At 44.5% G+C, this 27,379-nt stretch overlaps 1 protein-coding gene across 1 annotated transcript in view; it reads right to left on the bottom strand.

Annotated features, from left to right (window-relative positions):
• Nucleotides 1-27,379, bottom strand: part of SPON1 (spondin 1) — a 384,871-nt gene that overhangs the window by 263,374 nt on the left and 94,118 nt on the right. Inside the window, exons 4-5 of the mRNA XM_075927822.1 lie at nt 14,396-14,469; nt 4,536-4,658 (exon numbers count right to left, since the gene is read on the bottom strand). Coding sequence (XP_075783937.1) covers nt 4,536-4,658; nt 14,396-14,469 — 197 coding nt within the window. The remainder of the gene's footprint in view (nt 1-4,535; nt 4,659-14,395; nt 14,470-27,379) is intronic.

Genomic DNA, 27,379 nt, shown 5'->3' with positions numbered 1-27,379 from the left:
TGTAATGGTTCAATTTCAATGAGCCAAATGTTATAAATACAACTTTTGGCTTCCATAAGTATTTTTATAAAGAGCTGTGATAGCTCATGAAAATGCATCTGGTGAGCGTACTTGCTACAGGTTGATCTCCTCTAGTCCAGCACCCTCAAGACCTGACAGGTGCTGAACCAGAGAATTTGCCTATCCATGGAAGTCTAGCAGCATCTCCAACACTTCCACTGCTTACTAGGCTCTCAGAGGACATTGAGGGGTAAATTCAAGCTAGATAACAGCACAGAACATGGAGAGGCAGGACTGCTGGCTGTAAAAAAATTTTATGGGACCGCGGGAAACTTGGTCACATCCATGCTAAGTGGACATCCTAAAAATTAAAATCATGCCAGACCATGGATGTTCCCAGACCAGAGAGGTTCAACCTGTATTTTTCTTTTCTTAAATCCATCCAAATTCACAAGTCTAATTAAAATCTCCTAGTCTCTCCAATACTCCCGAAAGCAAAAGCATTTTAAAAAGTAACCATTTGTGGTTCTTTTCACTCTTTCTACATATATAAACCACAAACCCCCCAAACTCTCCTTTTCCTAAATTCCCCAAAAGTCCTTTTTAAAAATGTGCTCATAAAAGGGTGTTTTTTTCCTGACCTATACTGAAACCATACAGAGAGAGAAACATAATATTATCATTCTTCTACTCTAGAGTCAACTGGAGCCATCAGAAAAAAACACTCAGAACAAAAGTGTAATGCAGTGATTTCATCCCCAATATTGGTATGTGCATTCACCACTCTACTGAGTCCTACACATAATACAATTTTAAATGTAATGGAACAGAAGTTCTTCTGCTCTGCGGTGTAACTTCAGTTAAATCACCCTCATTGTGTGTCCAACATAATGAAGGGCTTGCAGACTTGGAAAGTGATTTGTGCTTAAGTTCAAGGCTGTGTCACATAGCTCCCTGAAGCACTTTTGTATGATAAAAACTATGCTTCTTTGGCATAAGCAGTTTTTGAAGTAAACGTAAGCAAATAAAATAGAGCTTTGTATGGAAATTCCCGTATATCCAGGAAAGAATATATTACATGTTATAACAGTGTTTGGGACTTTACTGGGTTTGTATTTTATTTTTAAAATAACAATTGAATAATATATCTCTACAGGTCTTGTTTGTTAGTTGTAAAAATATAAATGGAAAGATAGGTCAATGTGAAAGACTTGGAATCTGTTAAGAGTTGGCAAATAAATTAGCGGGAAACATTAATGAGAAATGCAAGTGTTTGTGTTTTGTTTATATAGGAGCAATACTGATGTTCTCAGGTCAAAGAGGAATTTTAGCTTTTTCAGTTTTTAGTTGTCATAGAAAACCAAAAAGAACCCCCAAACATTCAATTTTCTAAATTTGCTCTTGATGAGGGAGATTTTTTTTCTGTCAATATTGGAACCATAAAGCATGAGAAATATAATATTTTCCTTCTTTATCTCCTACTGTAAATGAATAAATGGGAGGCAGTATTCATTTTAAAATAATATTCCCCTTGGGAGATCAATATGAAAAATTTTCTCCAATTAAAATGGTAGGTGATATGTAACATGTCAGACAGTCCTAATGAAAAAAACAGCCCCCAAGTTGGAGATATATTGGCAAACATTTCTGCAGTCATATGACAAATAGCGAACACAGACAACAGTGAATAGGATTTGATTTGAATATAATAGCTTCTCATAGGGCGCCCGGCCTGCTGTCCAGGGGGAAGGGCAGCGAACCTCAGTGACCCCTCAAATAGAGTCCATCCCACGTATGTTTATGCCTCCTGCAATCTTCACCAACCACCTGGGCTGTCAGGCAAGCCTCTTACTGGGCCTGTCTCTACTCAAGGCTTGTGCCCCTCTCTCCTGGGACAGCATGTCTTAGTCTAGGTCTAAACTACGGGACTAGTTTTTTCCGATAAATTTTGCGGAAAAGGTTTTTCTGCCATTTGGCCCCGTATAAATGGTGGAAAAGCCTCCTCTTTCAGCGGAGCCCTTATGCCTCGTGAAATGAGGTATACAAGGCTCCCTGAAAGAGCACGTTTTCTCTTGCCGAAAAAGCGGACGCCTTCTTTAGACGTGGCAGAACTTTTCTGGGATACCTCCAGTGTCCCAGAAAACTCTACAGTCTAGACATAGCCTGAGTCTCAAACTTGCCTTTATTACCTATGATAGTGAAGACCGCACTGAAAGATCAAAAATAAGATGGAAAAAAGACAATGAAGTGGGAACCAAAAACCAGTATTAAAAAAACAAAAATCCCCATTTTCTATGCATGTTTTTGTAGATTAATCTTCAGCTATTTGTGGTTTAGTGCCATAAAACCATGGATTCTGTAGGTTAGAAACTCTGCACTACTTTGATTTAAGAGAGAAAAAGTTTGTATTTTAAGAATTGTTTATTTATCCATCTGAAACTGGTGAAAGAAAGAGGACTATATAAATGATGCTTTACACATGCAGCCATCCTCACAAACAATCAGAGTTAGTGCCCACTGAAATCAATGGGAATCTTTCCATATGGACATAAATAATGCTGCAAACTCAAGATTTTATATTTAATCTGGTGCTATCTGCTGTTTGTTCCAAAAACAAAAATAAAAACAAAAACAGAAATAAAAAAACTTTCCCTTGGCACCGAGAATTACGTAATTACACTGTATTTAAGCCCCTTTAAAAAAAGGGAGAGAATAAGTCTCTAGCTCACGTGGTGGCAAAGAGAAGCTTGGAAATTTAACCCAACAGCACATTTCAAATCTCAAATGCCAGAAGGCAAGTCAACCTCATTTTTATTTTTTTAAATCTCAATTTTTAACCAAACTTCCTGGTTTGGGGGGGCCCTACTCAAGATTTTTGAAAACTTGGGGCTGTTCTGTAGATTTGTATCACATCTATCACAAGAATCCCCATACTCCTTGTTTTAGTCTCTAGATTCATAGAATACAAGGGCTGGAAGAGACCTCATGAGGTCAAGTCCAGCCCCCTGCCCAAAGCAGGACCAATCCCAAGTAAATTATCCCAGCCAGGGCTTTGTCAGGCTGTGGCTTAAAAACCTCTAGGGATGGAGATCCCACCCCCTCCCTAGGTAACCAATTCCAGTGCTTCACCACCCTCCTAGGGAAATAGTTTTTCCTAATGTCCAATGTAGACCTACCCCATTGCAACTTGAGACAATTGCCCCCATTTGGTCATCTGTCACCACTGAGAACAGCCTCTCTCCATCCATTTTGGAACTCCACTTCAGGTAGTTGAAGGCTGCTTTCAAATCCCCCCTCACTCTTCTCTTCTGTAGAATCAAGTAGCCCAAGTCCCTCAGCCTCTCCTCGTAGGTCATGTGCTCCTAATGCTCATGTGTCCTAATCATTTTTGTTGCCTTCCACTGGACCCTCTCCAATGCGTCCACATCCTTTCTGTAATGGGGACCCAGAACTGGACACAATACTCCAGGACTGCGTCTAGACTGGCATGATTTTGTGGAAATACTTTTAACGGAAAAGTTTTTCCATTAAAAGTATTTCCGCAAAAGTGAGTCTAGATTGGCACGGATGCTTTTGCGCAAAAAGTGCTTTTGCGTAAAAACATCCATGGCCAGTCTAGACGTGATTTTGCACAAGAAAGCCCCGATTGCCATTTTAGCCATCAGGGCTTTTTTGCGCAAAACAGTTCTTCCCTGTGTACACTGGGTATTCTTACGCAGGAGGGCTTTTTCCGGAGCGGGAGCGTGAAAGTATTTGCGCAAGAAGCACTGATTTTGTACATTACAAAGTCAGTGCTCTTGCGCAAATTCAAGCGGCCAGTGCAGACAGCTGGCAAGTTTTTGCGTGAAAGCGGCCACTTTTACGCAAAATCTTGCCAGTCTAGACGCACCCTAGGTGTGGTCTCACCAGTGTCAAATAAAGGGGAATAATCACTTCTCTAGATCTGCTAGCAATGCTCCATCTAATATACTCCAATATGCTGCCAGCGTACATTGTTGACTTGTATCCATCTTCTCATCCACTGTAATGCCCATGTCCTTTTTTGCAGAACTTCTGCTTAGTAAGTCAGTCCCCAGCCTGTAACAATGCTTGGGATTCTTCCATCCCAAGTGCAGGACTCTGCACTTGTCCTTGTTGAACCTCATCAGATTGCTTTTGGCCCAATCCTCCTATTTGCTAGGTCACTCTGGACCCTATCCCTGACCTCCAATGTATCTATCTCTCCCCCTAGCTTAGTGTCATCCTCAAAACTTGCTGGGGGTGCAATCCAGCCCCTCATCCAGATCATCAATAAAGACGTTGAACAAAACCAGCCCAAGAACCAATCCTTGGGGCACTCTAATTGAAACTGACCACCAACCAGACACGGATACATTGATCACTACCCATTGAGCCCAACAATTTAGCCAATTTTCTATCCACCTTACAGCCTGTTTATCCAATCCATACTTCCTTAACTTGCTGGCAAGAATATTGTTCAACTGAAATAATAATGATAATCACAGGTTCAACTGTAATAATAAAATAATACTCACGTGGATAATCTTTTGGATGTGTCTTCTCTGACCAGTTTCCATAAAAAGTTAGCCTGTATTTTGCAGTTCCACAAGCACAACAGTCTAAGATTGGTTTATCAGTCACCCCTTCAAAGGACGAGTCTAAAAAAATCAGCAGGAGTAGCAGTTACTGAAAGTGTTCACATTCAATTCAACAGATGACAGCAAAACTCCAATTATAAACATGAGTATCTCAGCAGCACTCATGGTGTTTTATTATTCAGAGTTACAGTTACCTAGGGGGTATCACTGGAACCTTGATATTTCAAAGTGACATTCGTGATTTGGCTTTTTATCCCTGTATATGAACCTGCCAATATGGCTTTTGGTTCTCTTTAGATCCAAAACTAGACAAGGGCCTGTTTTCTGGTTTTTACTTTGATTTGGATTAAAATTTCCTAAGAAGTGCTGCTCTTGTGAGACAGCTGTCCTTCAAGATGGTAAAAATCTTCTGTTTGGTCTGAAATCTCACAAGAATCACGGGTATGGGTAATTGGTGAAGGTGGGGCGGCGGGAGGCAAACCCCCAGTCCCACCCGCACCCCCTGTGCTGAGGCCCTGCCCCCCACCACGGTGAGGCAGGGAACACCTGCACGTGAACACCACCCCCCACCACAGGGATGAGAGATGGGTGAGTGGGCATTGTATGCCCCAGCTTTCCTGGCCCTAGAACACAGGGAGGAAGGGCACCATGTGGACCCAGCCTCCCCACCCCAGAGCACAGAGCAGGTGGGTGGCATGCAGCTCCAGCCTCCCTGGCCTCGGAGCACAGGTAGGGAGAAGGCATTGGTGGGGTGGAGTGTGGGAGCAGCCAGGCTGGCCGTTTGGGAAGGCAAAACCCTCCCCCGCCTATGAAAGCTGCTGCCCATACACTTAAGCCTGCTCTGCACCCTGGAACCGGTCAGCAGCAGGCCCAGCTCCTAAGTGGAGGCCAGTAGCTAACTCTCACATGATAAAAAATCAAAACAAGACAAAAAAAATGAAGCCAGTCCCATTTCAAACCAAGCTCAAAATGAGCTCCGTCCGTTTTTGCTCAGCAATGCCTGGCAACAAACCAGGACCCGGGACAATGGGAGTGTGGAGCCAGAGCTTGGCACAGGGACTGCCTGTGGAGCTGAACTTAATGCTGGCCACTTTCAGGGTGCAGTGTGGTCCAGTGTGCCAGGACCAAACCATGCCACTGCATCATGGACAAGGAGCCACTGGAAGTAAGTCTGTGCCATGTCCCAGCCCTGAGCCACCCCCCCATCCCAGAAACCCCCTCCTGCACCCCAAACACCTCATCCCGCCCCAAAGCATGCACCTCCATAGTCTGCACCCCCTGTACCCTATCCCCATGCCCCAGCTCAGAATCCCCATTCACATACTGAACCCCTCTCTCCCAACCCCCAGCCTGCATCCCAAACCCCTCATCTTTGGCCCCACCCCAGAGCCAATGCCCCCAGCCAAAGTCTTCACCCCCACACCCTCAACCCCTCATTCCTGTGGCCCCACCCTGGAGACCGACTTCAGCCCTACACAGTGCCCCACTCACACTGCTGCTGTATGGTGAAGTGGGCACATGCGAATTCCCTTATAGGAAATCCCAGTGGGCGGGGATAATCAAAAGCTGGGGCCACAGCCGGGCAATGTGCCACAGCCTGGCAGGCAGGGTTTTGCCACCCACCACTGGTCCACTGCCCAGTGGTTGGGAACCGCTGTTCTAACACAGAGCAAAGGCACAATTGCTGGTGACTCCCAGGAGCCTGCCCGGGCCGCAAGAGGCGGGCACCCGCCTGGTCTAGTGCGGAGATCATGGACCTCATCGAGGTTTGGGGGAGGCCTACAAATCAAATGCCTTACTGAAATCGAGGTAGATTAGATCCACTGCATTTCCTTTATCTAACAAATCTGGTACTTTCTCAAAGAAGGAGATCAGGTTGGTTTGGCACTATCTACCTTTTGTAAAACCATGTTGTAATTTGTCCCAATTACCATTAACCTCAATGTCCCTAACTACTTTCTCCTTCAAAATTTTTTCCAAGACCTTGCATACTACAGATGTCAAACTAACAGGCCTGTAGTTACCCGGGCCACTTTTTTTCCCTTTCTTAAAAATAGGAACTATATTAGCAATTCTCCAGTCAAATGGTACAACCCCTGAGTTTAGAGATTCATTACAAATTTTTGCTAACAGACTTGCAATTTCATGTGCCAGTTCCTTTACTATTCTTGGATGAAGATTATCTGGGCCCCCTGATTTACTCCCATTAGGTATGTCTACACTACCCTCCTAGTTTGAACTAGGAGGGTAATGTAGGCATACCGCACTTGCAAATGAAGCCCGGGATTTGAATTTCCCGGGCTTCATTTGCATAAGCGGGGAGCCGCCATTTTTAAATCCCCGCTGGTTCGAACCCCGTGCAGCACGGCTACACGGGGCTCGAACTAGGTAGTTCGGACTAGGATTCCTATTCCGAACTACCGGTACATATCATCAATTCACAGACACTTACCTTCCTTCCTTCCCCCTCCCCCCCCCCCGCATCCCCCTCCTGTTCTGAAATGTGATTTGTCCTTTTCATATGTGTTCTTTTTTTTTTAATTGTATCCTTTGGTATATATGATGTACCTGTGTACGAGGTGTACCGGTAGTTCGGAATAGGAATCCTAGTCCGAACTACCTAGTTTGAGCCCCGTGTAGCCGCGCTGCACGGGGTTCGAACCAGCGGGGATTTAAAAATGGCGGCTCCCCGCTTATGCAAATGAAGCCCGGGAAATTCAAATCCCGGGATTCATTTGCAAGTGCGGTATGCCTACATTACCCTCCTAGTTCGAACTAGCGGGGTAGTGTAGACATACCCATTAAGATGTTCGAGTTTGGCTTCTACCTCGGATTTGGTAATATCTACCTCCATATCCTTATTCCCATTTGTTATGTTGCCATTATCCCTTCATTAGCCTCATTAAATACTGAAGCAAAGTATTTGTTTAGATATTGGGGCATGCCTAGATTATCCTTAGCCTCCACTCCATCCTCATGATTAGCGGTCCCACTTCCTCTTTTTTTGTTTTCTTCCTATTTATATGGCTATAAAACCTTTTAGTATTGATTTTAATTCCCTTTGCAAGGTCCAACTCAACATGATTTTTAGCCTTTTTCACTTTGTCCCTACATGCTCGAACCTCAATAAGATAGCTGATCCCTCCCATCTTCCACTCCTTATGAACAAACACTCAAACTATCTTACCCATTACCAAGACAGCTTCCCCAATTATCACCTCTAATACCATTAACTCACAAACATCCCACTCTCCTCACCTCTAATATCATCAATTCACAGACACTTACCTTCCTTCCTCCCCCCCCCCCCCCGCATCCCCCTCCTGTTCTGAAATGTGATTTGTCCTTTTCATATGTGTTCTTTTTTTTTTAATTGTATCCTTTGGTATATATGGTTGTGACTATTTTCTTCCACTATTTGATCTGAGGAAATGGGTCTGGCCCATGAAAGCTCATCATCTAATAAACCATCTTGTTAGTCTTTAAAGTGCTACATTGTCCTGCATTTTGCTTCAGCTACCCCAGACTAACACAGCTACATTTCTATCACCACTCCTTATATGCTTTCTGCTTTTTCTTAATTACTTCCCTGAGATTCTTGCTCATCTAACTTGGTCTAAAACACCTACCTATACATTTTTTCCTCTTTCTTGGGATACAGGCTTCTGATAGCTTCTGCAACTTTAATTTAAAATAATCCCAGGCCTCCTCCACTTTTAGATCCATAAATTCTTTAGTCCAATCCACTTCCCTAACTAATTTCCTTAATTTATTAAAATTAGCCCTTTTGAAATAAAAAAACCCTAGTCTCAGATTTATTTTTGTTTATTCTTCCATTTAGTTTGAACTGAATTAGCTCATGATTCCTCGAGCCAACGTTGTCCTCTTCAACCATTTCTTCTATGAGGGCCTCACTACTCACCAAAACCAAATCTAAAATGGCTTCACCCCTTGTTGGTTCAACAACTACTTGATGAAGGAATTCATCAGCATTCACATCTAGGAAAATCTGAGCCCTATTATTATTACCAGTATTTGTTCTCCAATCTATATCCAAATTAGATATCTGTATCCAAATTAGATCCTGGTGGTCTATAGCACACCGCAAGCATTATCCCAGGGGAGGCTCTAATAGTTTTCTCCCCCAATGTGATTTTTGCCCAGTCAGACTCAGTCTTCTCCATTCCTTCACTTTTTAATTCTTTATAATCTACCTCATCATTGATTTACAATGCTATTCTACCACCTTTACCTTTATTTCTGTCTTTCCTAAACAGCACATACCCTTCAATACCTGTACTCCAGTCATGCCTAGTATTCCACCATGTTTCTGTTATTCCTATAATATCTGGTTTCACTTCTTGGACCAGTAGCTCTAGTTCCTCCATTTTGTTACCTTGGCTCCTCGCATTGGTGTACAAACATCTTAATTTTTGCTGTTTCACCTCACTCACATTCTTTACCCCATTTGGCATGGATATTGTACCTCCAATATGACCTATTAGGCTAGTATCCACTCTGCCCCTCCTCCTCATGTTCATTCTCCTACCTCCAGCTATATCCTTTCTTACTTCATTTTCCTCCCTTTCAAAGCTAAAATCCGGTGTAGAGATTACCTGGACATCTCCCAACCGTCTCCCCCAAATTCCTAGTTTAAAGCTCTCTTAATCAGTTGTGCCAGCCTCCATCCTAGAAGTGTGTTTTCTTCCCTACTTAGGTGAAGTCCATCCAAAGAGAACATTCCTCTGTCCGTGAATGTCTCCCAGTGGCCATACATCCCAATTCCCTCCTTATAGCACCACTGCCAGAGCCACCTATTGAGCATCATAATCCTATCACACCTTTGTTGCCCTTCTCTAGGATCAGGCAGAATCCCACTGAAAATCACCTGAGCCTCGATTTCCTTAAGCATCCGCCCCAACCTGGCATAGTCTCCCTTGATTCATTCCAGTGAGAATCTAGCCGTGTCATTTGTTCCTACATGAAGGAGATCAATGGATTCTTTCCCGCTCCCTTTAGGATCCTCTTCAACCTTAGTTCCACATCCCGTATCTTAGCACCTGGCAGACAGCACACCCTTCTGTTCTCTGGATCAGCTCTAGTTACAGGCCTGTCTAGTCTTCTCAATAAGGAGTCCCCAATCACATAGACCTGCCTTTTCCTGGTCTATCCCTTGTTTCCTCTGGCTGCAAGTCCTTTCCATTCCTATCTTTCCTTGTAATCTTCAACCCATCCTGTATCCTCCTGGTGCTCATTATTGGTGTTGTCTCCATCGACTCTTCCCCTTTATGTATCAGACTAGCCATTCTTCTCTTCTTCCTTGCCTTTCCACCTTCAGTGGCCACCTGCTGTATCCCTTCTTCATTCTCCAACTCCGCATACCTGTTCTTGAGCTCTATTTCTCCTTCACTGGCCCATCTTTTCCTCTGCCTGGTTCCCATAGTCACATGCTTCCACTGTCCATTTTCTTCGCCCAGCAGTCCCCCCTCAGAGGCCTTTGATCCTGCTTCAGTCTGCATGTCTAAGCTTTCCCCTTCAGCCACCTCATGCCTCATGTTCCATCATCTGCTCAAACCCCCTTCGAAACTCGACCAGAGTTTCCACCTGCATCTCCAATCCTCAGATCTTTCCTTCCATCAGTTCTATTAGGCGGCATTTCATGTAAACAAAACTCCTTTCAGGTACCCCCTCCAGAATCATATACCTACCACAGCTGCCACATCCACTCAGTCTCATTGTGTCCTCTACTGCTTTGGTAATGGCCACTGCTATCTCTGTGTTAATCAGCCTTCTCACCTAAATCCTGTTAGTCCAGCAAACACAAACACAAAAACAAACCAAAACATCCTCCTACGGCAAAAACAAACCCTAAACGAGTCCCACAATCCAAACTCCCCTTACAAACTCCCACTCAAACTCCCCTGTTTACAGCTCTGTTTGCTGGCTCCTGCGCCGCTGCTGCGCTGCTGGTGACCTCTTGACTAGTGGCAACTCTCTTGAAGAGCCCTTGGAATTAATTTAAATCATCGGTGGGAGAAGTATCATGTGGAATGATTTCCTCATCCAGTGATGAAGATGACTTATTGGCTGGGGAGGTTCCCAGTTGGTCAGGGTTGACGTCGTCAATGATCTGTCCTCCTTCAGTTTCCAAATCTTCCATTGGAGGAGGGGGACTAGGTGACTGAGAGGGTGGCTGGGATCTGTGACCAGGTGTTGATGGTGCCCACAAACGATGTCTGAATGGTACCCAGTGCCTATATGGAGAGCACCGTGATGGGTAATGTGGGTTGTAGGACCATTCCAGGTACCACAGAGGATGGAAGGAATACCATGGTTGGTGCCATTCATGAGGTATATTTGGCCTAGCGGGGGTGGAGTGTTGAGAGGAGAATAGACTCCTGTGGTCTTCATCATAATCACTGAAGTGTGAGAGAACAGGTGATCTTCATGAATGGGAGACTTCCCTAAGTGGTGATGGAGAATGAGGAACATCATGTGGTGATACTGATTGTGGTCTAATCATCGACACCGGCACACCATGACTATGCTTATAAATGGAACAGTGGCGATCAGAGAAGTGCTCCAACAGTGTGGATGAATGCAGTGTGAATGAAGAAAAGGCATTGGTACTGTTAGGGAAAATACTGGTTCCAGGCTGGAAGAGAGAGGCAAGGGTCTGGTAGATTTTCCCTGGGCCTTTGCTGGTGCCAGTGTTTTACCTGGTACTTGTGGTGCAGCCGGTGCAAGTGTCTTATCCGGTTCCCAGACATCCAATATGCTCTGTGCCAGTGGCATCGGTGCTGAGGTCTGCAGAGTTCATGGTTTCAGTTCCACGACCCATGTGGCATGGAGGCACCTGGTGTCGAAAGTACCTAGCTTATCTCCCATGCTGACCCTGGGAGGCAAGGCGTGGGCTGGAGAGACTCTCTTCTTTGCAGGCAGCTTAGATAAAGGTGAGCCTGCCCATTTTGTTTGTCTAATGGGGGGGTCTCCTCATCAAAGAGCTGATTGAAGCTCCAGCACCTTATCAAAGAGCAACATTGTGGGTGTGTCTAGACTGCATGGCTCCGTCAACGGCATAAAGGATCTGCTGACAAAGGGTTCTAGGGTCGGCAGATCCCCATCTAGACTGTCGTGCTGTGCCAACAAACAGCTGATTGGCACAGCGCGGTGGCCATTTTGATTTAAATGAAGCAGCTATTATTTAAATCGCTGCTTCATTTCCCTTTGTCATCCTGCCTCATCTACATGGCTCTGTCGACAGAGCCATGTAGTCTAGACACACCCTGTGAGTCTGAGCTCTCTGTCTTTGTGGGTTCTGGCCATGAACCTGCTACAGTGCACACATTTCTGTGGGATGTGTGTGTGACGTAGTGGGGGTACTTGCTGGGCTGTGGTGACCTCTGCTGTCTGGAGCAAGACCCAGCAAGGAAAACCTCACTATGCAAAGGTGATGCCAAACTTGTTGAACCAGACACCCCCCATGGAGAGGAACAAGGGAAGGTGGAGGCTGCCCTGGCTGGGGGGCAGGGCTGGAAGAGGGTGAGTTTAGTTGCGGGCTGGGAGTATGGAGGAGACAGCCTAGGGAAAGGGGCTGGAGTTTAGGGGCCCAGTCTCCCCCATCTCAAGGGGGCCTGAGGCATCCTAGCCCAGCTCTGTGACCAGATTACATCTGTGCTGTGCTGTATCCTGGAGAGGCAATAAACTTCCTCTATTCCACCGGCTGGTGCAGTGTGTTTGTGCCATTTCGGGGTGCAGGAGACGGGGGACCCCCAACGCACCGTCACAGTGTGCCTCACCCAAGCAGCAAATACATGACCCATGACCATCTGAGACTGGCATAAGGTCACGACACTTGTTGCACTTCTTGAAGCTGGGAGAGCCAGGCATTTTGCTAGACTCTTTGCTTCATCTTTCTTCTCCTTCTTTGTGTTTTGTAGGCTTTTTTTTTTTTTTTTTTTTTTGTCTCCCTTGAAAGGGCCATTATCAGGCCCAGTTTTAACTGCTCTGTCTCTGACACGGTAACTATTTACACAAGAAATAAGTCTTTTTTTAAAATAAACAAGTAGAAATAAGTAACTAGAACTTGAAACTAACTACAAACAAAATTTGTATCTACAGGTACTCCAAAAGGAAGAGAGAATCTGACTCCGTCTGTGACCGAGGGTGATATGAAGAAAATTGAGGGGTGTCAGGCCGCGCATGCGAACTCCAAAGGTGCTTACAGAATGCACCTCCATGCTGCACATGTGTGGCCCGACCAGATACTGCTTGGAAAAATCTCGGCTCTGTGGTGCCAGGATGACCCAATACCAACAGTGAAGTACCCACAGGTACATCCACTTGAAGAAGAAACATTATTAGGGAGATCAAAAGAAACAAAACCAGTTGCTAATTATGCTAATGGTGCAGATAAGGAAAGGACAATGGCTCTCTCCCTGTGAGGCCAAAGGCAGTTGAGAAGGAAGGGGGAGCTCATGCCTGTTCAGTTCTAGATTGCCTCAAAGCACATCATGAGGGAGGGTGAGCACATGAGCGGGCTCAACGGGCACTGCTACCAAAAATCTCTGATTACAGGTGTGGGGTGCACATACACCTACAGTGGAGCACCCATAGGGATGCTACTTGAAGAATTGGCACATTTTGAACACCAACGTAAACAAGGGTTAACATCCTTAAAAATACATTAGCTAGTCATGATCAACCCTAGATTCCCATCCACATGGTTGTCCATGATCAGCTAATACGTTGTAAATATGACTTGCCCAGTTTAGCTAACACACAACCTGTCATCATATGGATATGATGGAGATTTACTTCCTATTCCCAACTTCATGTCCTCTCTTTTCTACTGGGGTGGGGGGGCGGGAGTACTGTAATCTGGGACACATCACCTTCATATTGGTGCACATAACAAAAGGCATTTGGTGGGGCTGAGGCCAAGGGGTTCCGAGTGTGGAGGGGGCTCACACCAAGGGCGGAGGGTTGGGGTGCAGGAGTGTGAGGGCTCTGGCTGGGTGTGCAGGCTGTGTGTAGGGCTGGGGCAGAGTGTGGGATTCAGAGTTGTTCGGGAGTTCATGGGCCAAGATGCGGCAGAGGGGCTCTGGGCCCAGCTACTCCAGCCCCGGCAAGAGGGTTCTGGGGCCTGGCCACTCCGATGCTGGCAGGGGCAGTGTAGGCTGCTTGGGACACACCTTCCAAGGTGCTGCAGATGCAGCAGGGGGACTGCAGAGCTGTAGCACAATAGGAAGGATCCAGGCTGCCCAAGCTGTGGCAGGGGGACTCCAGGGCCAGGCCTCCCAGGCCACTCCAGCCACAGCCATGCGCCCTGGTGCCAGGCTGGTCCCTGGGACAATTGCCCCCCTTGTCTCCCTCTGTCAGTGGGTTTGCTGGGCTAGGTGTGGGAGGCCCTCCGCCCCACCTGTGTGGGTGCTTTGAGCACCTCTGAAGTGCTAACTCGCATCTGCACAGTCATGTAACATACAGGGTTCTTAGGGCGAGGCCCTTATTGATAAACAGAGACTTGCCTATGTGAGTGTCATTTAATGTGAAGTATGGAAGTCATTGCCTGGTGTCTGGGAGGTATAACCAACTTACAGGGCTGCATGGAAGAAGGGCAAGGATGGAAGTGGAGGAAGGATATAAAGGATCACATAGATGGTCAGAAAACATCCTCAGACCACAGATACCACAGGGCAGAATTGTGGAGGACATCAAAGTGAAGCCTAGCAGATAAAACTTGAAGCAGCCTATGGATTATTTCAAAGAGGATCAAGAAAGGACCTGATTCATCTTACCTTGCTCACAGAGTTTCTTGGTAAGAGAGCCCTCGTCTTGAAAATAAATAATTCGCTTCTGCACAATACTGGCTCTGTTGAAAAGAGAAACACAGCTACAATGAAACGTATCTATTCCACAAAAGGAAGCCGAGAATGAACATTAAAGCAATGGCTGGACAATATAAGGACATTCTTAGAATGTTTTGTAAAAACTGCTATATTACTAAGTATTCCTCTCAAAAAGCGTGTCTAAAGACTCAGGTATCCCTCTGAAAGTTTCTCTATACTCAGGTAATCAACTCATTTCCCTTCCCTATGACAACTATGTTTTAAAAACTATTATAGTGCTGCAAAAAGAGACACAGATGGACAGACACATATTTTATTGCAAGTTGCATTTGCTTATGATTACATGCAGCAGAAACTTGAAATTTTTTGATGCCTGAAGAAAAGGCGATCAGTCATTGTACAGCATCTGCTCTTTAGAAGGGTATGATATTCAACTGCCACAAATTCAGAAAAGAAACAACTCTGAAAACAAGCCACTATTTATAAGAAATCACTTGGTGCTCCAAGGAGATAAATGTTTCAGATAGTCTGCAACAATTTAATGCATCTATAATGTGCCATTATCACACAGTACTTAACACCATGCTAAATTCCTCCAAAGGGAAACTCAACCTTAAAAAAACAACTTTAAAACTGATAAAATGGGAAATATTTCATTAATTCCCATAATCAAAGCAAAATGTGTATTTGCAAGACTCAATTTGTCTTGAGATTTTGATCTGAATGAGATGAAAAGGAACTACTTGCAGAAAGACCGTCTTTCTCTCTTTTATTGTACTGATACTATCTAGTTGTACCATACGTCCCTCTCTCACGGTCTGATCTGAAACACTTTATTTTTAATTTGACCCTTTCAGATGTTAATTTGCATTCACAACTTTTGTTTTGTTTTTTTAAAACTATCAACATTCCACTCATAAGCATACATTTAAACTCTTCCAAACCCATGGACTCCAAGGAGGCAGCACCAGTCCTTTGTCTTTTGTGAGTTTGCTGCATTAACAGAGTTCACATGGTCAAAGGGCAAAGCTTGCTCTGAACCTCACCGCTCCAGTCACTGAGAAACTGTACATGTTTTAGAAGACAGCATAAAAGTTTATATGGTTTTCTTTCATTTATTTTCTTTCTATTCATTTGGTTTGATTGAATTCCCCGTTACATAAATCTTCAAAAATATACAGTAAATCAAGCAGAAGGTGCAAGCATTTTTAAGCGTTATAAGTGATAACTTTTAATTCCAGATAATTTTAAATCCTACTGTTGAACAGTTCTGAATAAGTATAGTGAAATATGGATACAGCCCTCTCTTTAAAAACAAAATGTAAACACTTGCCATCTGACTGTGACATGTTGCTAAAGTACTCTGTACAGGTTATAATTGGATTTCTTTTCTTTTTAGCCCACCTAATTATGTGAATTTAAAAATCGCTCAAGTCCTGTATCCTTTCCAAAGTAAAAATGTACAGGCTTTAGTCAAATCAAAGGAAATTTGAGAAATCATTAGAATCATAGGGTTCAAAGAGATACCAGGAGGTCATCAAATTCAACCTCCTGCCCAAAGCAGGACCAATCCCAAATTAATCATCCCAACCAGGGCTTTTGTCAAGCCAGGACTTAAAAACCTCTACGGATGGAGATTCCACCACCTCCCCAGGTTAAAATGACATTTAACCAAATAAAACTATTGTATTCCCTTTTCTGAGTAACAAACCCATTTTCCTCCCGACTCCTAGATAACCTCCCTAGGTAACCCATTCCAGTGCTTCACCACCTTCCTAGGGAAATCGTTTTTCTTAATATCCAAGCTAGACCTCTCCCACTGCAACTTGAGACCGTTGTTCCTTGTTCTGCCATCTGTCACTACTGAAAACAGCCTCTCTCCATCCTCTTCAGAATCACTATTCTGTAGAGAAGATAAGCCCAAATCCTTCAGCCTCTCTTCATAAGTCATGTGTTACAGTCCCCTAATCATTTTTGTTGCCCTCCACTAGACTTTCTTTGATGCATCCATATCCTTTCTGTAAAAGCAGGCCCAGAACTGGACACAATACTTCAGATTTCATTTGTCCAATCCATACTTCTTTAACTTGCTGGCAAGAATACTGTGGGAGACTATATCAAAAGCTTTGTTCAAGTCAGGGTATCCACTGCATTCTCCATGTCCACAGAGACAGTTACTTTGTCACAGATGGCTATCAGGTTGGTCAGGCATGACTTGCCCTTGGTGAATCCATGTTGACTGTTCCTGATCACTTTTCCCTCTTCCACGTGCTTCCAAATGGATTCCTTGCAGATCCGCTCCATGATTTTTCCGGGGACTGAGGTAAGGCTGACCGGTCTGTAGTTCCCTGGATTGTCCTTCTTCCCTTTTTTAAAGATGGGTGCTACATTTGCCTTTTTCCAATCATCTGGGACCTGCTTTGATCTCCACGAGTTTTCAAAGATAATGGCCAAAGGCTCTGAAATGACATTTGCCAACTCCCTCAGTACCCTCGACTGCATTAAATCTGGGCCCATGGATTTGTGTATATCTAACTTTTCTAAATAGTTCTTAACCTGTTCTTTCTCCACCAAGGCTACCCACCTCCTTCCCATACTGCGTTGCCTAGTGCAGTAGTCTGGGAGCTGACCTTGTCTGTGAAGAAAGAGGCAAAAAAAGCATTGAGTCCTTTAGCTTTTCTCGCATCATCTGTCACTAGGTTACCTCCCTCATCCAGTAAGGGCCCCACACCCTCTCTGGTCACCCTCTTATTACTAACATGCCTGTAGAAACCTTTCTTGTTATCCTTCACATCCCTTGCTAGCTGCAATTCCAATTGCGCTTTTGCCTTCTGATTACACTCCTACACGGGCGAGCAATATATTTATACTCCTCCCTAGTCATCTGTCCAAGTTTCCACTTCTTGTAAGTTTCCTTTTTGTGTTTAAGCTCACTAAGTATTTCACCTTTAAACCACGCTGATTGCTTGCCATATTTGCTTTTCTTACTGTGCATGAGGGTGGTTTATTCCTACACCTTCAATAAGGCTTCTTTAAAATACTACCGCCCACTCATGGACTCCTTTCCCCTGCATGTAAGCATCCCAGGGAATCCTGCCCATCAGGTCTCTGAGGGAGTCAAAGGCTGCTTTTCTGAAGTCCAGGGTGTGTATTTTGCTACTCTCCTTTCTTCCTTTGGTCAGGATCCTGAAATCTACCATCTCATGATCACTGCTTCCCAGGTTGCCACCCACCTCTACTTCCCCTACTAGTTCCTCCCTGTTTGTGAGCAGCAGGTCAAGCTGCGCATGGCCCCTGGTCGGTTCCTTCAGCACTTGTACCAAGAAGTTTTCCCCAACATTCTCCAAAAACTTCCTAGATTGTCTGTTTACTGCTGTATTGGTCTCCCAACAGATGTCAGGATGATTAAAGTCCCCCGTGAGAACCAGAGCCTGTGATTCCTTAGTTTGGGTTTTCCCAGTGGATTACATGGTTAGTGAGGTTGCATGTTCTTTGTTTATCCATAAGAGAACATCACCCACTTCCAAATCTATTATTAGCAGAATGTTGGCATCATTTATTTGGCACTTTAGCAGTTATCAAAATATAAAATGCAAAGAAAACTTCTTGACAAGAATGAATTTTCATGTCAAATAAAGACCATATTAGTGAAAACTGCATGGGCCTAAGTTCATTTTCACCCCAATTTTAAATGCATTATGTTCCCTGGGTTTGTTCTTGATTGACACTTGTCCAAATGAGATGCAAATCAGGCGGCATATCGTTAATGCTGCTGTTACAGTAAGATGTGCTAACATTCTACCCCATCAAATCACAGGAATACAACGTGGTCCCACTAACCGGAGGGGCAAAGAGGGCCACTGCCCTGGGGCTGGGTGATTCAAAGGGGCCCAGTAGCAGTTTCGGTGGGCAGAGCCCCAACTCCTTTAAATTTCTGCTTGAGCGCCCTGCCGGCGCATAGGGACACATGCACTAAACAGTGCCAAGGGCTGGGGGAGTGGGCGCAGTGCGCTTTAGACAGGGCAAAGGGCCCAGCCCCTTCCAGGGGTATGGAACCACCCTTCCCCCCCACACACACATTGCCCAGGGGCCCACGGAGGCAGTCAGCTCTGCTGATGAAATGGAATTGATTATGTTGCTGGTGCCAGAATGCAAGATATGAGACAGGCAGGAAGAGGCAATATACAAAGAAAACACTGAATGTCCCACAAAGCATGCACACAAGACTAGCTGATGTCCATAGACCTATTTTTGCTGGAAGCAAGTGGGTGGTTTTCAGAGAGCCACAGCTAGCCCTAAATGTTAACAGGATTAGCAACATGTAGAAGTACAAAAGGGACTATCCAGGAAACAGCAAAAAGTGTTCTCAGGTTAGCCAAACCCACGGCATATTAAAGGCAGGATCGAATCAGATGGAGTTAGCAGACACTCACCAAATAGGTCACACTTTTTTGAATATCTCATGAGATACTCAAGATGATACAATGCAGAGGAAACTCTCTTCTCTCCTTGAGAGACTCAGTGAAACATTAAATGTCTTTAAGGAAATGTCTTTAATGTCTTTAATCAATCGAATAAAACTAGCCACTTGGGATGATGAGTAAAATTCAGAATAACCATCCTCAAAGATAAGATGCCTGGGCATAATTAGGGACTCATGTGCTTACAAGATAATTGTATTCCTTGTACGCAGTAAAGTAGCAAAGAAAATGTTAATGAACAGGTTTCTCTTTCAAATGTGCACATATGTGTAAATAAAAGTTCTTTCCAGCATTTAAAAAAATACAAACAAAACAACTAACTGTTGGGTGGAAGATTCACTAAGCTGGCAAATGAGGGAAATACTCTGGAATATTACATTTTGGAGAAGTGTATCCAACTGACTTTTTTTCTGTTTGCACACCCTTACAGTTTGAATTTTTGTTCTGCCTCAAAGTTGGCTGATGGGTATCAAATACCAAAGAAACAGTTCACTTCCTTCTCCTCACAGCTTTGTGAGTCATTAGGTTTTCCGCTGCATTTAAAATTATATACAGTACAGAGCTGATCATCTTCTTATTGAAGCCTATGGGAGTTTTGCTATTGTCATTATCTGGAAGCGGATCTGTGACTTAGATACAGTGATGCATGCATACTGTAGCTATGCACACATTGATACAAATCCACATAGAGACGATGGGCTATTTTATTCAGTTACATTAATAATGGGTTTATTTACTGTCTGGTTTAATAATCAGCATTCTAGGTCGCAAACGGATTTGCTAACCAAACAGGAGCTGGTCCTTGTGTTTCTCTACTTTAAATTGTTTGAAATTATGCTGATTCAGCTCTAAGACCTCTGCATCTCACTAAATAAAGAGTTTTGCTCCTGGTTTTGATGCTGCTATAGCAGAGGAGCTGTGACCCAAACATTCACAGGCTAGGTTTCTCAGTGAAGCAAGAGTGAAACACACAGGCCCAGATGCACCTATGTGGGATACTTCCACCCTAAGCCTACGCACTCAAGAAAAAAATGGCATTTTACATCTTGCTCACCAGTTTTCTACCTTAGAGTAGGAGTGTGGGAAGAGCTGAACTCTGAGCAGAGCCTTCACTCAGCCCCTCCAACGCAGTAGCTAGCAAAGCTGACCCAGCTCCAGTAGATAATGTAATTTGGGGCACAAGCTGAGGAGGTAGCAGAAAAGGAATTTGCCTCAGAAAGTTATCAAGTTACATTTGCTCCCAGAACTAGCTGGGATTGATGTAAAAGCTTTTACACCAATTTTTAAATGAATAATCTCGCCCAGAGTCTCTCAACATTTCCAGATTACTATCCTGCTGTCAGGAGTCTGATTTGTTTTACATACCCCCCAAGTTTCACTTCGCTTAACACTTTGCTTACAAAATTAAACATAAAAATACAATTGTGTCACAGTACAGGGCTGCTGAAAAATGACTTACCTTCTCCTTCTCACCATATAATTATAACATAAATCAATCAGAATATAAATATTGTATGTACATTTCAGTGTGTAATATATAGAGCATTATTAAGAAATCATTGTCTGTATGAAATTTTAGTTTGTACTGACTTCCCTTGTGCTTTTTATGTAGCCTGTTATAAAACTAGGCAAAAATCTAGAAGAGCTGATATATCCCTTGAAAAATCTCTGCATACCCCCTTCAAGAAAGGCTAAATGAGGAAATTAACAAAACAGCACTGGTGATCACCAGCAGCCCCCAGCTTAAACCACTCCAGCGCATCATGGACCATCTACAGCCTATCCTGGAAAACGATCCTCACTCTCACAGGCCTTGGGAGACAGGACAGGCCTTGCCTCCAGACAGCCCCCAATGTGAAGCAAATATTTACCAGCAGCCACACACCACACCTCAAACACACTTACCTAGGACCTACCTCAGTAACAAACCTCACGGCCAACTGTGTCCACACATCTATACAAGCAACACCATCACAGGACCTAACCACATCAGCCACCACATCAGAGGCTCACACACCTGCACATCCACTAATGTGATCTCTGCCATCAAATGCCAGCAATGCCCCTCTGCCACATATGTTGGCCAAACTGGACAGTCTCTACAACAAAGGATTAATGGACACAAATCGGACATCAGCAATCGTAACACACACAAACCTGTAGGGGAACATATTAACCTCTCTGGCCATTCACTAATGGATTTTAAAGTAGCCATCCTTCTACAAAAGAACTGTATTACCCAAATACAGAGGGAGACAGCTGAACTGGAGTTCATTTGCAAGTTCAATACTATCAACTTAGGCTTGAGTAAAGATCTTAACTGGTTAATGCACCACAAAGGTAATTTCCCCACTTCTGATTAAGGATGTTAAAATTCAGATAATCAGCTAATCGAGTAGTTGATGGAATTTCCCCTACTGCCTGGCTCCTATTACATTTAAAATGCAGAGCCGTGTTGGGGTTAGCTTCCTGGTGGGGCGCAAGCTGGGACTAAGCAGTCCCTGCTCACACCACCCCCAGGAACTAACTCTGTTGTGGCTTTGCCTTTTAAATGTACTTACAGATGCCTGGCTCTTACTACATTTAAAAAGCAGAGGTGCAGCGGGGGACTGAGTAGGAGCCAGGGATGCTGATTCCCAGCCTTGCCCGGTCGTCTACTGCGGCTCTGCTTCCTCTGCCCCCCATGAAGACAGTGCTGGGGGGAACCAGCTTTTAAGCCAGCTCCCCCCTGCACTGGCTCCTGCTCCCCCACTTGGTGCTCCCTTCTGATAGAGGCAGCAGGGGCGTGGAGCGACTTGTTGAGAAGTGACTCAACAGACTACTCGACTAGTTGCTTCCATCCCTACTGCTGATATTTTCATCTCCACATCAAATGCTGTGAATGAGTCACATCCACCCTGACTTAATTAGCTTCATTAACATTGGTCCTACAGTTGACAGGTAATTTCCTTTGCTGTTATATATACATCCCAAATTCTGTAATTTCCACTCCAACTCATCTGATGAAGTGGATTTTACCCACAAAAGCTAATGACCTAATACATTCTTTAGTCTCTAAGGTGCCACAGGACTGCTCGGTGTTGTTATTCATAATGCGTGTTTGTGTCTTGCTATTCTTTGATCTCACTAATGAAAACCAACTAAGAACAGGTTGGCAGTGCTGAAGTTTCTGGGTTAGTAAATATTGCACAGGAAGGCATGTTTGCTTAAAAACAACTATGTCATACTCCATGTTCTGTGCAGTTGTATGACATTCCTGCAGCTTGAGTGAGCTGGAAGCTGCCTCAAAGAAATATCCCTGCATGAGAAGTTCCCTAACCAGCAGAGTGGTTGCTACAGTTGTCCTTCCTCACAGCACCCAGTGCAGGGGCATGCTGGGAATGACAGACAGTGTGTGGCTTGAATGGTCTTGTTATTATCAGCTGATGCAAAAAGTGCTCCTGAGTGGCTAACACAATTCAGAGCAGCCCTGAAGATGCTCTAAGTTGCACAAGGAGCCCTAATATGGGAGGTGCAACTGTTTCCAGTAGATGTGTTTTCAGAAAAAACTCTAAAAGTTCATCTTATGCCTTTTGTCTGACCACACCCTGACTAATTTATGGTTTTGTTCCTAAATCACTAGTCACGGCTGGCCAACACATATGGAATACATTTTCAAAGCATTACTCAGCGGCAAGGACAAAAAATGACATTTAACCAAAATAAAACTATTGTATTCCCTTCTCTGAGTAACAAACCCATTTGCTTTCCTAACTTCTGAGAGGTGGAAATGAGGGCAATAAACATTTCACTTTCCAATGGAGCACACAGAAAGTAAACATCCACACTTGTCCTTTATGTGAAATGGCTTGGCATTGAAGAACCATAATTGAAGCGATTTTTAGTTTAGGATAACGTTTTTGACTCAAGTATGGGGCAGCAGAAGGGAGGGTTACTCACCTTAGGCACTAACGGAGGTCCTTTGAGATGGTTGTCCCTGTGGGGAACCGCTGCATGCCTCATCGGAGATTTACGGTAGCAGTGCCCTCCGGTAGGCTGTGCATGTGGAGTAGATGGCACGTGTGATGCCATTACTACACATGCACAGCCAACCATCTCCTACATTCCTTCTCTGCCCCAGATGAAATAAAGTATGTCTGAAGCAGAGGGGAGGCAGGATGGGTGGTGGAGCACCCACAGGACAACCATCTTGAAGGGCTTCCATTACTGCACAAGGTGAGTATTATTATTATTATTATTATTATTATTATTATTAATTCTTCTTCTTCTTCTTCTTCTTCTTCTTCTTCGAGGAGTGTCGCTGTGGGTGTTCTAGCTGAGGTGACTATAGAGCAGTACCCATGGCTGGAATCGGGTGCTTCAGCTAGTTTGTATACTGGACCATGGCCAGGATGGTGTGCCCAAACTTGGTACCCTGGAATAGAAAAGGACCAAGGATGTAATGTCTGGTGAAAGTGTGGGTGGAAGGCCATCCTGCGGCTGTGCACATGTCTGCAAGAGGGATGCTCTTGAGAGGCTGTGGAGGCCATCATAGCCCTCGTGGAATGTGCACGTAGCTGTAGTGGAGGTTCTTGACTGAATGTGGAGTAGGCTAACTGGATGCAGTCCACTATCCATCTAGATAACCTCTGGGAGGAGACTGGATCTCTCTGTAGTTGACACGAAGAGTCTAGGTGTCTTGCAGATTCCCCTCATCCTGTCTAAATAAAAGGCAAATACTCTGCACATGTCACGTGTGTCCCACATAGCCTCTTTGCGTTGGCATGAAGCTTTGGAAAGAAGATGGGTAGTATCACAGGTTCATTGCAGTGAAAAGAGGTGGACACCTTTGGCAAGAACTTGGGTGTAGTCACAGAATCACTTTATCTTTATGAAATACTGTGAAGGGTGGATCCACCATGAATGCACCAATTTCACTCACCCTCCTGGCTGATGTGACTATTGATAGAGCCATCTTCATCAAAAGATGGAGCATGTAGCCATGGGTTTGAATGGTGTATGGGTAAGGGTGCAAAGTACTAAATTGAGGTCCCAGGCTGGGACTGGAGGTATGACAGGTGAAAAAGTGCTCTGAATGCCTTTACAGAAGCACTTAGTTGTTGGATGGGTGAAGACCGATTTGTTTTCAATGGGTTGGTGAAAAGGTATTATAGCCACAAGGTGAATCTTTAATGAACTAAATGAAAGGCCTGAGTGTTTTAGGTTTAAAAGACATTCCAAGATGTCTGACTGTGGTATTGCAGATGGGTTTGCAGACCTTTGTTCTGCCCAGAGTGAGAATGCACACCACTTATATAGGTAAGATCTTCTGGTTGGTAGTCTACAGCTGTTCAGTAGAATTTGCTTAACTTGATCAGTGAATATTGTTCTATTGAGAAGAACCACTGAGAAATCATGCCCGGAGATGAAGGAACTGGAGGGAGGCATTGCGAATCTGTCCACCCTGCTGCATGAGAAGATGGGGAAGCAGCAGGAGACGCCACTGCAAACTCCTGGACATCTGTAGCGGGTAAGTGTACCAGGTCTGTTGTGGCCAGGCTGGAGCAATACAAATTACTGAGGCTGCATCTGCTCTTATTTTGTTGATTACTTGGTGAAGAAGCAGAATGGGAGAGAACATATATAGAAGGGATGCATTCCAGGGTATTGCAAACATGTCTCCCAGGGAATGCAAGCCAATGCCCGCATGCCAACAATATTGTGGACACTTCCTGTTGGCATCAGTTGCAAACAGGTCCAATGTTGGGAATCCCCGGTGACTGAGGATCTGTTGTAGAATGTTGGGCTCCATTTCCCAATTGTGATTGGAGTTGAAATTTCTGCTGAGACTGTCAGCACTCTGTGGTGCCATGTAGTATTTATGGTCACATCTTTTGCAGACTGGTGGGATTGTGGCTGGCATGTGCCAGATGACCTTGGCAGTATCCATGAATGTTGGGTCCATTGGTAAGGCCAATTTAGTGGCTGAGGAGGTATGTAGTATGCTGGTCAATTTGTGTTGCATTTCAGGAACACTCAACAGAGAGACTTCCCGAACGTCTGCAACCCTCTTGTATAGTTCTTGGAATGAACGGAAGTCAACTCCTGCCGTGGGGGAGGGGGAGAATTAAGGTGTTGTCTGGGGAGGACAAGGATATGTGGGTTGGAGGGTGAAAAGATAGAGGATCCCTCATCACTCGAGGCTGGGTCATCCTCCTCTTGGTAGGCTGTCCTTTAGCCCCCATGCAGCGTATGATCCTGCCGTTTAGCTCGGTGTTCCTCCTGCTGGTTCAGAGCTCAGTGAGGATGTCTTCATCCTCCCACACCTTGATAAGGTCCAAAATCTCTTGGACGCTCCAGGCAAGTGCTCTCCTGCACCCCTGAGAACTGGATCCTGCACGAGCAGAAGTCCTTGAGGTCATTGCACTGTTGTTGGGATTGTTCGACACCATCTGCACATGTGCTGCAGTATGCTGTTCACTCACAAATGGGCTCAGCACACTGGCCATACGGGACAGGCCCTTCTACTGTTCCCAAGCAGTAGAGATGCAAATTGTGGCCAGAGTGGTCAGAGCGAGCAGCTGTGGAAGGCCTCCCAGAGGCCAATGGCGTCGGCTTTCCAGCAACGCTGCATCTACAGTAGCGTAAATTTATCCATGCAAGGTCAGGAGTAGCATTACCCCTGGTGAAAAGCAGGAGTACAGAAATCATCTTCTGCATCCTTTAAGGCTGACACAACAGGCTTGGTAGTGTGGATGCATCACTTAGAAAATCAACCGTAGGAGGCTAAAGTCGCTGTAAACTCCTAGTGTAGACCAGGCCTGGCTTTGAAATGCACTACGCAAAGCTGCTCAGAATATTCACGGACCACCAGACTGCCATGGGCATAGCAAAGCTGAACATGTTGCTGATGTGGAAAATTTCATCTTGAATCGTGCAAGCCTAGAATCTACAGAAATTCAAAAATAGAAAATAGCAGGTGTGTTTACATTTTGCATAAAAAGTTTCACCCACCTACACTTGTAATGACAGCAATTAGAAAATGCAATGCTAAATTCTCTATACACTACCTTCCAATGACATCGACCACTACCAATAACAGGATCATATTTCATTCATAATTCTAGACACGACACTAACGCCATACATTGCCACTGTCCTAATCCCAAGTGTGATTTAACTCTGGCAGCATGCAAACCTCCCTGACAAACAGTTATTCCCCCCCATCACAACTACATAATTTGCTGAGATGAATTCATTTATATTTTAACTGAAATGCCATTGGAATATACCCCAATCTGGTTAAGCACTTAGAGGAAGTAGATTAGACAGCAGCAATAATTTAATGTGTGTGTATTTTTACTGGTAAATTATAGTTGATGGGCTTTAAAAACAAGCAGGGTGGGGTGTTTGGGATTTTTTTGGGGAGGACAGGGTGTGGATTTTTTGCTTCATTGGATGGTCTAAGTGTTACCCAAATGCTGAGCCTTTATTCTGGTCAATTTCTATTTGGACTGATCTTAGTCAGGATTTTGTTTGTTAGTTTCCATGTTTATTTAAACTCTGCTGTTGAAAAATGATATTCTTCAAAACAAACATACAATGTCTTTTATATGTCCTCCAGGCTTTGGGAAAGAGAGTGAGGCCCTGCAGAAGAGGGAATGGTGGTGGTGATAGATCTTCTCCCCAACCTCAGGCGCCTGAAGCGGTCTCTCTATATGACAGCAGCAGGCCTGGAAAATGCAAGCCAGAGCGAGCAGGGAAGGACAGGACAGGGAAGAAGCTATGAACTCTGGTTCCCTAAACACTAGAGGTAAGTCTTATACTGCCCAAATCTTGCGCAAGAACAAATGCAAATGAGGCGCAGTGATGAATATCGCCTCGTCACATTTAATACTTAATGAGCCGCCATTTTTGCAGAAGGGGCTTTTACACAAGAAGGAGAAGTCTACACTGCTCCTTCTTTTACAAAAACCCCCTCTTGCACAAGAGCTGTTCTGCCTCCTGTGTAGACAGCTCCTTTTTGCGCAAAAGTCCCTTGTGCAAAAATGGCGGCTCATTAAGTATGCAAATGAGGCCCGGCGATATTCACTGTTTCGCCTCATTTGCATATTCTCTTGCGCAAGAGGGGGCAGTCTAGACGTAGCCTAGAGAATTTTTATGGATATAGCAGCACAGGAGTTAATTCTGTAGCTTCCAACACAAATTAAAATGCTGCCTTGGGGTGGGAATGGCAAAGGGAAGCTCACACAACACTGAGAAGTAATAGGCAAACTCTCTCATGGCTGACCTGAAATCTGTGGAAATGAACACGGATTTCACCACTGATTTACCCACTATGTGTCAATGTGACCCCTCCGCTCCATAGAAGGGAAAAGTGTTCAGGCAGGTTCTTTGGGGTGTAAAAGGCACAGAGTTCCCAGAGGACTTTTCTCATCCAGAGACTTCCACTGCAGGAAATGACCATAGTGGC

The sequence above is a fragment of the Pelodiscus sinensis genome, chromosome 4 (genome assembly GCF_049634645.1).
Source record: "Pelodiscus sinensis isolate JC-2024 chromosome 4, ASM4963464v1, whole genome shotgun sequence".
NCBI classification, from domain to species: Eukaryota; Metazoa; Chordata; order Testudines; family Trionychidae; genus Pelodiscus; species Pelodiscus sinensis.
Note: the sequence above shows the minus strand (reverse complement) of the source record. Positions and strands in the feature narration are given on the sequence as shown.